At 46.1% G+C, this 15,206-nt stretch overlaps 1 protein-coding gene across 1 annotated transcript; it reads right to left on the bottom strand.

Annotated features, from left to right (window-relative positions):
- Positions 1–10,029: 10,029 nt before the first annotated feature.
- Positions 10,030–14,315, bottom strand: Cnpy2 (canopy FGF signaling regulator 2). The gene is made up of 6 exons (XM_075954319.1): positions 14,068–14,315; positions 13,407–13,519; positions 13,160–13,275; positions 10,849–11,052; positions 10,524–10,620; positions 10,030–10,190 (listed from the first exon to the last, which is right to left on the bottom strand). The coding sequence occupies exons 2-6, from the start codon at positions 13,492–13,494 to the stop codon at positions 10,147–10,149; spliced, it is 549 nt and encodes a 182-aa protein (XP_075810434.1). The 5' UTR covers positions 13,495–13,519; positions 14,068–14,315; the 3' UTR covers positions 10,030–10,146.
- Between the last annotated feature and the right edge of the window lie 891 nt (positions 14,316–15,206).

Genomic DNA, 15,206 nt, shown 5'->3' with positions numbered 1-15,206 from the left:
TGTTCTGGCGGGGAGGATTGGACCGTGCGGATTAGGCTAATTAAGAGTGGGTGGAGAGGGGCCCGTAGGTGTCTTAGGATGTGCCTGAGAACTCAGTTAACTTCCTTCTTTGGCTTTTCCCTTTGCCCTTAACACATTTCGGATTCTCCGGAGAATGCGAAAGATACCGCTCCAGCACGCGACTTTTGAAGGTCACAGCACACAGCAACTGACCATTGCATTTCCCCCACCAGCTTGGCACGCCTCTTAAAGAATGTCTTTGGCTAATGGCTTCATGGCCATGGAGGTGACATCGTGAGGAAAGCAGGCTATGATGCCAAAGTTGACTACTCGATGAAGATCATTTGAGAACAGCAGAAAATCTGGTATTGTAGATACGAACCCCACTATGTGGAGAAGAACAGAAACAGGGGCCTGAATATTTAGTGCTGTTTGTGAACTGTAAAGAATCCAAGCCTTACAAGGCCCTCTTAATGAGAAGGCGCCTGCATCTTTCAGTCTTTGGGTCCTGGATATTATTACTCTGTCTTTCTTCACACTACCTCATAGAGCCAGCCCACCTCACATTCAGCCACAGGCTGCAGATCTGCCTTCCGTCCAAGGGCAGGCATTAGACACTCCCTGTTTTTGTCACATCATCCGCAGTATTTCCAAAGGGCTTTAGGACACTTCTCCTACTTGGCTCTCATACCCTCTGCTCCTCCAGAAACCATTGCACTAAATGACACAAGAATTGAAAAGAATCTTACACATCACTCTTAAGCTCCCTGGGTAGAACACCTCAGAACTTTAGTGCTTTCCTAAGCCTATCTTTGTAATTGGCCTAAGGGTGGAGGGAAACTGACCCGATGATCAGGGCCCCTTATCTACAAACCCCAAGCTCCAAGTGAACGATCCTTTTATCTTCCCACATGGCGGTAACAAAGTGCAGAGGTCTCAGCACCCATGAAGCCAATAGTCCTTGTTTATGGAGGATGTAGTTTGTGGCTGAGGCTTGGAAAAGGAGAAAAAAAACCCCTCATTTTCCCAAATTCTCTCACAGGCAAATTGAGACCTGCCCACCAGTTCTTCTGGCCTGGAAATCAAATAGTTCTTAGGAGAGAGGAGCCACACCCTGGAGAAGCAACCCCCAGGAACTTCAAAGCTTCACTGATCAATATTTGCTCCCAATTTAGCATCTCACATAGAGTTTCCTCATAACCCCAGAATAGTCTGACCTAGCTGATTCCCCCTAGTTAATAATCCACAGAGACCAGCTAGCAGATCAGAGGACTGAACTCCAGTGCCCTAAGAAAAAGAGCTTTCCCCATCAGGTGAGACTACGGGAGGGACAATTATTGGGTGGCCACAATGGTAGCTGGAGTTTTAATAACTGCAGAGAGAATCTGGGGACAGAAGTGCTTTAATTCCCTTGGTGTAGGGTCCTGGATTTTAACATCCAGATTTTTTTTTTTTATTTGAAGTTGTTCATCCTGATAGTTATTATTATAAAGTAAATATGAAAGCCTGAAGTTGAAAGGGACCACGTGGAACCTCCCAAAAGCTGAGTCTGTGTTATCAGTCTCTGTTTCTGGAATTAAAAATGTAGATTCTAAGATGGTTGGTGGTGGTGCACAGCTTTAATCCCAGCACTCAGGAGGCAGAGGATAACCGAGTGTTAGGCCAGCTTGGTCTACAGAGTGAGTTCTAGGACAGCCAAGGTTACCCAGAGAAACCCTGTCTTGGGAGGCAAAAAGTGGCTTCTAACATGCTATACTAATCCTCAAACACTAAGCCACACCCCTAGCCTACAGTCTGTTTCTGAACATAGGTGGGAAAGTTAAGGCTTCCATGAATATAATAAGTAAATTCTAGGCCCAAATATAACCAAGTGAGTGAGAACAAGAAGGGACAATAAAGAAGGCCCAGACTTGACCTCATTGTGACCTTGGGAAGATTTAAGATGCACAGGGACAATGGTGCCCCCTGGTGGTCCAAAACAAATAGGAGCAAAATCCCCAAATAGGCCCCAAATCCCCTTAATCCCTTAACATTGTCTCCTATAGGTGAAATAAACTTCCTTACTTGGTAGACAATAGCTTGCTGTCTCTGTGTGTGTACATGAACATGGGTATGGTTCCGTGAGTCTTACACACGCTAAGCCATGAGCTATACCAAAGCCCTGTTTTTGAAATTTTGAGAAGCCAGGAGTGGTGGCACGTGTATATAATCCCAACATTTCGGAAGTGGAGGCCAGAAGATCTGGAGTTCGGTTGGGGTCATCATTGGTCACACAGTTAAGTTCAAGGACAGCCTGGAGCACGTGAGACCCTGTCTAAAAGAAAAATTAAATTTACTTTGAGGCAAAGGCTCACTAAATTGCCCAGGTTGGCCTAGAACTTCTGATCCTCCTATCTCGACCACTGGAATAGCTAGGACTGCCATGCCCAGCTGACAAAAGGTGTACTTCGTGCTTACTACATCAAGTTACTATCTAGCTATAATACATGAGTCATCGTAATTAATCCCCACAACTGGAAAATATGTAGTAATAACTTTAAAGAGGAGGAAACTCAGATAAAATATCTTGCCAAGGACCATTGCACATAATTGGCCTAGAATTCAGACTCAAGTCAATCTCATTCTAGAGCCAATGTCTGCCAGGCTTTACCATGGACTCAGGAGGTGCTGGGACCAAAGCCAAGACATCCTGCATACGAGGCAGGAATCTTACCAGAGCCACACCCCGGCCCCAGATGATGTCCTGGAGACGTAGGCACAATGCCTTGCTATAAAGATACTTTGAGAGATAAGAAGTATGCAATCTCACCCACTTGTAAAACCTTTGCACACCCATCACTGATATATATAAAGAACTATGTAGTCTCACCCACCTGTAAAACCTTTGCATGCCCATCACTGATATATATAACCGGAGACACCCACCCTAGTACACATACAAGATGATTAAAAAAAAAAAATTAAAAAAAAAAAAGAAACCTAGCAGCTGAAATGACCAAGGTGAACAAGATGGATGCCGTCTTCCTTGCAGTGGCAGGGATCAAACACAAGGTTTCAGGAACACTAGGCAAGTGTCCTACATGTGAACTACAACCTGTTTTGGTGGAGAAATGGTGGGTTTTGTTGTTGTTTCTTTTTTCTTTTTTTGAGACAGAGTTTCTCAGTAGCTATGGAGCCAGCCCTAGAACTCACTCTGTAGACCAGGCTGGCCTAGAACTCACAGAGATCCACCTGCCTCCGCTGCCTGAGTGCTGGGATTAAAGGCGTGCGCCACTACCGCCCGGCTGAGAAACAGGGTCTTATACTATTGATAGGCTGGCTTCAAATTCCTAGGCTCAAGCAATCCTTCTACCTCAGCCTCCCGGATGGGTGACAACTGCGTGTACTGCTCTACCCGGCTCTACAACAGGCTGCTGCTTTTAGACAATTTGGCCTTGAACTCATGAATCTTCTCCACATCCTCAAAATGGGCATCTGGAAAAACAGGATGTAATGCTTTTCTAGTAGTGATTACCAGCACTCAGAACACAGGCATTCGATCCTGGAAGTCATTTTCAAACACATTTTAGAAGTTTTCCTTTTACACAACTATTAGAGATCGTATGGAGACTCTTTATAAAGGGGGATGTAGCAGAAAGGTCATTGGTTTAGGTGATCAGGGGTGGTGGAGTCTTCTGCACTGACTAGCAAGACCATTAACCTTGCAAAGTTTGCTTCTTCATCTATATAATAGAACAAATGACACAAGGCAGAGGGAATGCCTTGAATCCCAGCACTTTAGAGGCAGAGAGGCAAGCAGATCTTTGAGTTCAAGACCAGCCTGATCTACATCCAAGATAGCCAGGGTTACATAAAAAGACCCTATCTCAAAAATAAAAACAAAAAATAATATATAGCAGGGTATGGAGGTGCATATCTGTAACCCCAGCACTTGTGGCTGGCGCAGGAAGATTGTGAGAGACAAGCCAGGGCTACATAGCAAGACCCTGTTTCAAAAACACCTCCAAGCAAAAAGTGGTGGTACACCTTTAATCCCAGCACCTGGGAGGCAGCTGCACATTGGTCTACATATAAAGAGGTCCATCCCAGCCAGCCAGGACTACATAGTGAGATCCTGTCTCAAAACCAAAACAAACCAAAATTCCCGCAAAGGAATAATGCCTATTTTAATGTTTTTTCTTTTTCTTTTCATTGTTGTTGAGAATAAAATTCAAGAACTTGCACATGCTGGGTAAGTTTTTCTTCCTTCTTCTTTAGTTTGTTTTTTTTTTTTTTTTTGAGACAGGGTTTCTCTGTAGCGCTTTGGTGCCTGTCCCAGAACTAGTTCTTGTAGACCAGGCTGGCCTCGAACTCCCAGAGATCCGCCTGCCTCTGCCTCCCGAGTGCTGGGATTAAAGGCGTGCACCACCACCACCTGGCTTTTCTTTAGGTTTTTTTGAGACAGGGTTTCTCTGTATAGCTTTGGCGCCTGTTCCAGAACTCACTCTGTTGACAGTAGTTTCTGACCTGCCCAGTCCCGCAGTAATTCAGTCCCAAAGAAACACACAGAGGCCTACATTAATTATAAACTGGTTGGCCTATTAGCTCAGGCTTTCTTATCAACTAGCTCTTACATCATACATTAACCCATTATTCTTGTCTGTTAGCAACGTGGCTTGGTACCTTTTACCAGCAAGGCATTCTCATCTTGCTTCCTCTGTGATGACTGCAGACTAACTCTTTCCTCATCCCAGAATTCTGCTGTTCTGGTCGCCCCACCTCTACTTCCTGCCTGGCTACTGGCCAATCAGCATTTTATTAAAATACAATGTAAGTGACAGGGTACAAGACCATTGTCCCACAGCATCACTCTGTAGACCAGGCTGGCCCCGAATTCAGAGATGGGCCTGCCTCTGCCTCCTGAGTGCTGGAAGGCAGCACACAAAACAAAACAACACAAACGTAAAGTTACAAAGAGCTGGAGAGATTGCTTGGCAGGTAAGAGCATTTGCTTCTTTTTGTTTTTTGGGACAGGGTTTCTCTGTAGCCGGGAGTTCGCTCCGCTCGTAGACCACTCTGCCTCCGTAGTGCTGAGTTAAAGATGTGCACCACCACTGCCCAGTAACTTACTGCTCTTATAGAGGACCTGGGTCCCATTCCCAGCACCTATGTCTGACAGCTCACAACCACCTCTAACTCCAGGTCCAGGTCCAATGTCCTTTTCTTTTTTTATATATCTTTTTTTAAAATGATTTATTTATTATGTATATAGTGTCCTGTGTGCATGTATGCCCACTTGTCAGAAGAGGGCAGCAGAGCTCATTATAGATGGCTGTGCTGTGTGGTGGCTGGGAATTGAACTCTGGTCCTCTGGAAGAGCATCCAGTGCTCTTAACCTCAGAGCCATCTCTCCAGCCCCTCTTCCCCTGATATCTTTTTCTAGCTCCCAATGTACCGCACCAGCATATATCTAGTGCATATACCTTCATGTAAACACTCACAAATACATATAAAAATTGTTTCTTCTTTTTTTTTTTTTTTGGTGACAAGGTTTCTCTGTAGCTTTGGAGCCTGTCCTGGAACTCACTCTGTAGACCAGGCCTCAAAGTCACAGAGATCCACCTTTCTCAGCCTCCCAAGTGGCACTTTTAAAAAATATATCTTTGGGGGCTGGAGAGATGGCTCAGACGTTAAGAGCATTGCCTCCTCTACCAAAGGTCCTGAGTTCAATTCCCAGCAACCACATGGTGGCTCACGACCATCTGTGATGGGGTCTGGTGCCCTCTTCTGGCCTGACAGACAGAATATTGTATATAAAAAATATATCTTTTTAGCTGGGCGGTGGTGGCGCACGCCTTTAATCCCAGCACTCAGGAGGCAGAGACAGGTGGATCTCTGGGAGTTCGAGGCCAGCCTGGTCTACAAGAGCTAGTTATATATATATATATCTTTTTATCAGGCAGTGGTGGAATATAGCCTTAATCCCAATACCTGGAAGGCAGAGAGGCAGACAGATCTCTGTGAGTCCAAGGCCAGTCTGGTCTACAGAGTGGGTTCCAAGATGATCAAGGCAACACAGAAACCCTGTCTCAAAAACTAAAACAAACAGTTTCTTGAACTTGGTGGCACATACCTTTAATCCCATCACTCAGAAGGAGAAGCAAGCAGATGTTGGTAAATAAAAGGTCACAGAGAGACAAGGACAGCCAAGACTATATAGAGAAACCCTCAACAAAAAAACATAAAAACAAATACATCAGAGGCTTACAACCACCTCCACGAGGATCTCCAACAGTGGACACCTGCACTCGTGTGCACAAACTCACAAGCAGACACATAAATAAAAAATAGTAATTTTTGATTAAAAATAGTAAATTTCTTTTTTTTTTTTAACAAAATCAGAGAGATGCAAAGATCAGGTGAAAGCATGCTGGTCATGCTGGCATGTACCTGTGATTTCATTATTCAGGAAACTGAAGCAGAAAGACTTAGCACTGAACACCAGCCTGGGTTACATAGAATTTAGAGCAGCTAGCACTACATAACCACACAGTTTGTTCCCCGTGCCCCCCCCCAACAGAGTATTAAGGAAATATGCTAGGTTTTGTGTGATTGAATATTTAACGTACGTTTCCTTCCCTGTGCTATTAAATCCCTGTCCAGCATGGCAGCACATGGTGTAGCCCCAGGCTTGCAAGGCTGAGACAGGATGATATCAGGCTTCAGGACAGGCTCAGGAGTACCAGATTAGCCTCGGAGTATAGCAAGACCTCGCCTCAAATAAACAACAACAGTAATAAAGGACCTGGCTTCTGCTGTCTCGTTTAACAGCAAAAGAGAAGCAAAAGCACACAGCAGTAGAACACTTGCTTAGCATGGGCAAAGCCCTGGGTTCGATCCTCTTTCAAATACTGTTTTTTTAGGCAGGATCTTACTGTATAGCACGGGCTGATCTTCAACTTGAGAGGTTCCTGCCTCCACCTTCCAAGCGATCAGATAACAGGCCACAGGTGCACAACATGGTAAGACTTTTCTCTACTGGGATTTTGTTTCACTGCATAGGTTGGTTTCCAACTTGTAGTTTCAAGTTATCCTTCTACCTCGGCCTCTAGTAACTGGAACTACAGGCACGGGACACTGGATGATATTGCTGAAGGACGACATTTCCCTTCTAATTCTTAAAGTTTTATTTTATGTATATGATGCTCTATCTGCATGTACACCTGCACACCAGAAGAAAACAGCAGATCCCATTAGAGATGGCTGTGAGCCACCATGTGGGTGCTGGGAATTGAACTCAGGTCCCCTGGAAGAGCAGCCAGTGCTCTTAACCACTGAGCCATCTCTCCAGCCCCCTACATTTTCTTTCTAAAATTAAAAATTATTTAGATGAGCCATATGAGCATCTAGCACCCATGCAAGTCGGAAGAGGGCATCAGATCTTCTGAAACTAGAGTTACAGACAGCTGTGAGCAGTCATATGGGTGCTGCGAACCAGTGTCCTAAACCAATGCCGGGGCTGGAGAGATGGCTCAGTGGTTAAGAGCACCGGTTGCTCTTCCAGAGGTCCTGAGTTCAATTCCCAGAAACCACATGGTGGCTCACACCATCTATAATGGGATCTGGCGCCCTCTTCTGGCAGAACACTGTATATTTAATAAACAAAATCTTTAAAAAACGGCAACATCATTTTTTAAAAAAAAAAGGTTAAACCACTGTGCCATTTCTCTAGCCCAGGACTATTTTTTCATATAAGATCCTGGCTAGGGGGCTGGAGAGATGGCTCAGCGGTTAAGAGCACTGGCTGCTCTTCGAGAGGTCCTGAGTTCAATTCCCAGCATCCACATGGTGACTCATGACCATCTACAACGGGATCTGATGCCCTCTTCTGACACTCAGGTGTACATGCGGAGTACTCATACATAAAATTAAATAAAGTTAAAAAAAAAAAAAAAAGATCCTGGCTACATCCAGACTGTCTTTTGGAAATATCTATTGAAGCTCTTCAACTTCCTGATAAATAAATGAGAAGATATCTAAGGCTTAAAATAGAACTTGATTTGCAAGATCAAGAATATAGGTTTAGCCAGGCAGTGGTGGACACTCCTGTAATTTCAGCCCTCAGGAGGCAGAGGCAGGCGGATCTGAGTTTGAGGTTAGCTTGGTCTATAGAGTGAGTTCCAGGACAGACAGAAATCTTGTCTTAATAAAGAGGGGCGGGGCTGGAGAGATGGTTCAAAGGACCTGAGTTCAGTGGCTCACAACCATCTGTAATAACATCCAATGCCCTCTTCTGACCAGCAGGCATACATGCAGTCAGAACACTAGATACATAATAAATACATAAATCTTAAAAAAAAAAAATCCTCAGTCTGTTTGGATGCTCACCTTCCTAGACCTGGATGGAGGAGGGAGGACCTTGGACTTCCCACAGGGCAGGGAACCCTGACTGTTCTTTGGACTGGAGAGGGAGGGGTAGGGGAAGTGGGGGGATGGGGGAGGGAAATGGGAGGAGGTGGAAATTTTTAATAATAATAATAATAATAAATCCTGTTCCACTCCCAGCAACCCCATAAAGCAACAGTAACAACAAAAAGTTGAACCATTCCTTCAGATGCCCTAAGGTATTACTGAGACAAGAATGTTTCTAAACTCTGATACATCTCAACATCAGTATATTTAAGAAGTTCTAAGAGGTAGGTATCTTAGATTTTCCACACTATGTCCAGGACAGAATAGCCTACTAGATTATCAATGGCTTGTGATATGTGAGGGTAAAACCTTTCATGGTAGCCGGGCGGTGGTGGTGCACACCTCTAATCCTAGCAGGAGGATCTCTGTGAGTCTGAGGCCAGTCTGGTCTACTGACCAAATTCCAGGACAGTCAGGACTGTTTCAAAGACAAACTGTCTCGAGAAAGAACAAAAAAATAAAAAACAAACAAGAAAATCTTTCCCAGTAAGAAGTGTTTATATGTATGCACACTTTGCCTGAATGCTTGACTGTGTACCACTTGTACACCCGGTGCCCAAAGAGGCCAACAGAATCAGATTCCCTGGAACTAGAGTTACAGACGGTTGTGAGCTGCCATGTGGGTGCTGGGAATTAAACCTGTGACCTCTGAAAGAGCAGCCAGTGTTCTTAACCGCTCCACCATCTCTCCAGCTAAGTGGGAGGAGTATTTCTGAAACAGGGTCTCATTATGTAGCCAAAGCTAGCTTCATACTTGTAATTCTCCTGCATCAGCCTCACAGGTGCTGGCACCTTTTTTTTTTTTTAAGTTTAAGTGAATTGTAATTGTTTTTTGCTTGCTTTTTTTGCTTTTGGAGACAAGGTTCCTCTGTGTAGCCTTGGCCATTTTGGAACTCACTCTGTAAACCAGATTGGCCTGGAACTCACAGAAATCCTCCTGCCTCTGCCTCCTGAGTAGGCCAACACTGCCCAGCAGTTTTCCAGGGATGTTTACATGTTAGACAAGTATTTCACCACAGAGAAATCCCATGCAAAAGAAAGATACACTTTAATTGCTGCTGTTCGCATCAAACCCAAAACTTAGAGCTAGCAAGTAAGGCCTTTCATTACGCAACACGCCTTACCTCCTCTGTCCCTATCGGAGAAAGCCCTGTTTTTCAGCTGAGCTGGTCACATCCATTTTCCCCTTCCTGTCTCTGCTCCTGCTGGTCCCTCCATCTGGAAGGGCAGAGGGAAGAATAGTAGTCTGTCTCCATTATTTCCTTCTAGACCAATTCTGAACTCCCACCTCCAACGTCTTCTCAGCACAAACACAAGGACTCCCGACAACCTGTTATGTTCCTCAGCTCACACAGCTGCTTCTTTTCTTCACAGTGCCGTAGCGACCACACACAAAGTACCTATGCTTTAGAGATGGGACAGGATCCCAGAAGACAAGAACTAAAGGGCCAGGGCCTAACTTTATGCTATCCCAATCCCTATACTCTACCCCTCCTTTTTCTGTCTCTCTGCAATTCCCTACCTCCAAACCTAACATAAAGGCTAAATTTGGGCATAAAAAGACAACACAGTTTGTAGTTTTGGTTCCAGACATTCTTTCAGTTCCTTTCCATAAAAACATAATATAAAAGGCAATGCCGCCATCGTCCCCTCCTGGGGGTGTTCTGTCAAGTTGGTCTCAGCTGCTCCAGTGATTCATAGCTCGTCATGAGATCTCTGCAGGGCATGGTCACAAAGATCTGCAAACAGCACGTAACGGTTTAAAGGGAATGGCCGCTCTCCCACACATACCCGTTCCAAGAGAACACCCCAAGCCAAACCGACACCCACCACCATTCTTCAAAGAACGTGTTTACAAATGACAAAGCCCCCCCCCCGCCCCCGCTCTCTCTCCTCTGTCTAAGGCAATGGAGATACAGCTTCTGAAAGCTGAGAGGTAGAGAGCGGAGAAAGCTGACTCCAATCCCAGGGAGTGGAAAGCCAGCTGTGGGGCATCAACCGGAGGTGTGTGGGCACACTCTCCTATGTGTGGGAGGGGCCGTGAGCACAGGCAGCAAAGGGGAGGGGCTTACCTGTTCGCTTACTGCAAAGTTTGTCTTTAACGTTGTCAGACTCTCGGGAAAAGAACTCAAGAAGTTCATCTTCGTACTCCTCCACGATGCTCTCACACTGTTAAGTGAGGGCCAGAGGTGACAACCCCACTCTCCACTTGGTGTTTTGGGGGGGATTTTGTAGGCAAGGTCTTACTAGCTGGCCTGGAGCTCACTATGTGGACCAGGCTACCCTCAAACTCATGGTGATCTTCCTACATCTGCACCTTAAGTGCTGGAATTACAGACATGCAACACCACACCCGCCTCCACCCTCCAACTTCTGCCCAACCATCCAGCTACTCACCGCAAACTTGAGGGTGCCACTGATATCTGCGTCGATTCGGATGCCCTGTAAGTCTAGCTCACTGGACTCTCCGTTTCGGCTCACAACACGGACGTAGTTCTTGCGGTGGGTGGAAGGGTCAATCTGTTCCCCATACTCCTTCATGCGGTCACACACTTCCTCGAGCAACTCTGTGAGGTGGGCCTCTGAGCGGGCATAAGGTACCTAGAAATACACTCAGCCTTTGGTCACTCCCTTTAACAAACTTACTTTCCCTTTTACATCTAGCTCAAACAACTCATAAAAAAAAAAAAGAAATCCTTCCTAATAGTTATAGTTTCATGTCTGTCTGTCCTTCCTTTCACACACATATATTTCTGTTGGTCTTTTGGAATAGGGCCTCACCCTGTGGGGCTGACTGGCCTTGAACTCACAGAGATCCACATGCCTCTGTCCCCAAGAACTGGGAGTAAAGGAATGTACTGCCACTCTGGGCAAATGTACAATATTATTTTACCTGATTATAAAATCCCAAGGAATAAAACACAGGCACCACTACCTCTAAATTTTAGGCAGAAACCACTTTGATTAACTGTAATCAGCTGTGCTGTTTTCCTGTAACTTCCTCAGTTCTGGGGACTTCTGTTCAAGGCCAACCTGCTCTACGTGGTTGAGTCCCGGAACAGGCAAAGACAGACCTGGCCTGAAAAAATAAAAAATAAACAAGCAAACAAAAACTGAAGAGGTGGTATAGGTTCTGATAATAGCACAGCAACACCCTTCCCAAGACTGTTTCCTTTTAGGGGCTAGAGAGATGGCTCAGTGGGTAAGAGCACTGGCTGCTCTTCCAGAGGACCTGAGTTCAGTTCCCAGCACCCACTTGACAGCTCAAAACTGTCTGTAGCTCAAAACTATCTGTAACTCCTGGGGATCCGACACCCCCAAACAGATATGCAGGCAAAATACCAAAGTAAAAATAAATCATTTTAAAAAAAGAATATTTCCTTGTATATTACTTAGTAGGTATAACTTTGTGTATGTATGTCTTTTTTTTTTTTAAATGTTTATTGGTGTTTTGCCTGCATGTGTATCTGTGTGAAGGTGTCAGATCCCCTGAGGCTGGAGTTACAGACAGTGCTGAGCTGCCATGTGGGTGCTGGGAACTAAACCCAGGTCCTCTAGAAGAGCAGCCAGTGCTCTTAACCACTGAACCATCTCTTCAGCCCATGTATGTATGTATGTCTTATGCTTCCAACTAATACATTTCTTGAATACAAATACTTTCTTTAAAAAGATTTTTATTTTATTATTATAATTTTTTTTGATTTTCGAGATAGGGTTTCTCTGTGGCTTTGGAGCCTGTCCTGGAACTAGCTCTGTAGACCAGGCTGGTCTCAAACTCACAGAGATCCGCCTGCCTCTGCCTCCCAAGTGCTGGGATTAAAGGCGTGCGCCACTACCGCCCGGCTGATTTTTATTTTATATATATGAGTATTTGCTTGCATTTATGCATACCGAGTGCTCACAGACATCAGGGGAGGATGTCGGATTTTTAGAATGAGTTTTGAGTCACTACGTGGGTGCTGGTATCTGAACTGAGCACCAAACAACAGCAAGTGCTTCTAACCACTGAACCATCTCTCCAGCTCCAAGGAAGACTCTGAGAACATGTAAGGGCCACAGGTGAGTACTGCATGCAGGGTTTATGGGGTACTAAGGACCGAACCCAAGACTGCATGCTAGCGTAGCACGCTCTCACCTGAACTGCACTCCCAGCTGGAAAAGACCTTTTATCCTTTTATAAATAGATGTATGTATCTATACTGCTTTAGTGAAACAAGAGTCATTATGAACGAGGGAAGTGCAGAAAGGGACTGGTCAAGGCTAATTCCTACAGCAGAAATAATGAACTGAGGTTTGGGGCCAGGAGGTACATAGGTTATGAGCTTCCAGCCTCTCCCAATAAGCCCAACTGTTCTGTTGTCTGTCTGCGAGGCAGTTTCAAGTAGTCCAGGCTGGCCTTGAACTCCTGACCATCCTGTCTCTACCTCCAGTACTACGACTATAGGCACGCAATACCGTATCTGGCATAGAGCCCAATCTTTCAGACACAGAATGTTCTGGTTGGTTGTTTTTTTTGGTTTCTTTTCTCTTTGAAGACAGTATCTAATTCTGTGGTCCAGACTGGCCTGGGACTCAGGGAGATCCTGCTTCAGCCTCTGAGTGCTGGATTATTACAGGTTATATGCCGCCTGCTTTCTTCACTTCTGAACTAAACCAAGTTCCGAGTTGTAGACTCGGTGAGCTACTTTATCTGGGGATAGTAAGTTACCTCTACAACTGACTGGCTGCCGTCTGGATTGATCCGGAAGGATCCCATCTGAATGGTCTTCTTGGGGTCCACCCGGGCAATTTCCCACTCTAATTCATCCACCAGAGCCCTGCAAGCTGGTGCCAGGGAAGAGAACAGGGGTGGGGATGAGGAGAATGGGCTCGACCCAGGGACTTCTATCCATCCTTGTCCGGATACCTCCCAAGGGTCGGCTTCCTCCCGCTTCTCCTTGTCCTTGTGCCTTTACCTCCACAGTGTAGATCCTGGCTCCTTCGAGCCCAAGCAGTTCCCAGCAGGACCCCCGAAAGTAGGGCCAGCCAACCCCAGCCTTTCATCTTTAGCGTAATGGGGTCGCTCCACCTGGATTCGTGTGAAAATTGAAAATAAAGCACAGGTGTGAGGAGACAGCTCCATTTCCCCCCTGCCTGCCACCCTCCATCCCAAGGCCTTCAGAGGCCTCGGTGTGATGGGTTCTACTGTCCAGGAAAAGGCCAAACACACACCCGAGGGGCTGAAGTTCCCTGGGAGTGGGAGGGTGGGGGAATGGGAAGTGAGAACTCAGTTCCAGAAACTCCTCCACAGGTGATGGCCTGGTTACTGATATTTCAGCACTGGACGCTGAGGGTTATGCAGTCGCTATCGGATGGAGATTATCAATCGTGCGAGGACGACGGGCAGAAAGGGGCTGCCAAGAAGGCACCATCAGTCAGGCCATGAGGCCAGCGAGAACACTCCATAACTAGGGCCCTTGCGGACCTAGCACCAAGGGTTCCAGAATCCCCATTTCCACTATGTAAGTAGTTCCCGTGCAGACCGGTCCCTTTTCAAAGGACTCCGCCATTGCTGTCGCTCAGGTCCATCCCCAACCTCAATGTGCCCACAGCCTCAGACGCTCGCATCTGTCCCACCTCTGCTCCCACGGCCGCCGCCGTGGCTCAGGAAAGCCGCCGGACTCTCACTTTTTGTGGCTCCCAGCCCTAGCAGCTGTCTGGGAGGAGCGAGGCTGTCCCGGTTTCTCCAGAGCGATCCAGCGCCCGCCAGGTCCAGGGTGGCCGGGGACTGCCTGGCCCAGCGGTCCGCACCGAACTAGGGACCTAAGCAGGGATCGGAGAGTGCCATGCGAGCCCCCACGGGAAACTGATCCTAAACCCGCCTCTCCAAACTCTCGCGCGAACAGGCAGCTTAGGAGCGCCTCAGAAGCAGCGAGGACCCCTTGAAAGGTTTAAGGACCCAGACTTGCGTGGCGAATCCGTTCACGTGACCACCCAAAGAACAAAGGTAGCCTAGCCAAAGGTGAGCACCAAGCCCAAGTGGTGCGTGGGGATAATGCATCAGTCCGGGCGGGCTAGGACTTCCAAGTAGATGCAATTAGTGAAAGCGAGACCTAGGTTTCACTATACAAAGAGTTTATCGTAAAGGAAACTACATTTCCCAGGAAGCTCTGCGAAATCAAGCTTTGACCGTAGCTACAGGTCTTTTTGTCTTGTTTCCTTTTTTTTAAAAAAAAAAACTAGTTGTTAGATTCCTCTTGTGCCATATTAATAAATTATCGTGACTAGGTATGTGTAGGGAAAATTACTTTTGGTACTATCTGCCTTTTCATGTGTTCTTGGAGAGTCCTGTAAGTTATCCTCTGAGGATGGGGACGGGACTGCTATGTTAAGTTTATTTAATATTAGCTCTCGGGCTGTGAATTTCCTAGGACGATTTCCCTGAATACCCAGCACATCGCTGATACTATTATAAGTTCTTGGAGGCAGGGTCTTGCTGTGCAGCTCAGGATGACCTTAACTCCCCATCCCCGGCTAGTCAGAACTGTCAGGATTACAGGCAGACACCAAGCCTGGCTCCACAGGTCTTAAGAAACTGGATTTGTGATCTTCTGTCTTTAGGGTGCTAGGTAACTACAGCAAAGACCGAACACTGTCCAGGGGAAATTATATTCTTCCTGTTTCCACCCATTTCAGACTCCAACCTTCATTTCTAAGTGTGAATCTGAACACAATTTGTCTTTGTTCGGTGAACGATGAATGAAACAGGGGAGGGC

Source organism: Microtus pennsylvanicus, chromosome 20 (assembly GCF_037038515.1).
Source record: "Microtus pennsylvanicus isolate mMicPen1 chromosome 20, mMicPen1.hap1, whole genome shotgun sequence".
NCBI lineage: Eukaryota > Metazoa > Chordata > Mammalia > Rodentia > Cricetidae > Microtus > Microtus pennsylvanicus.
This window is presented reverse-complemented; position numbering and strand designations above follow the sequence as displayed.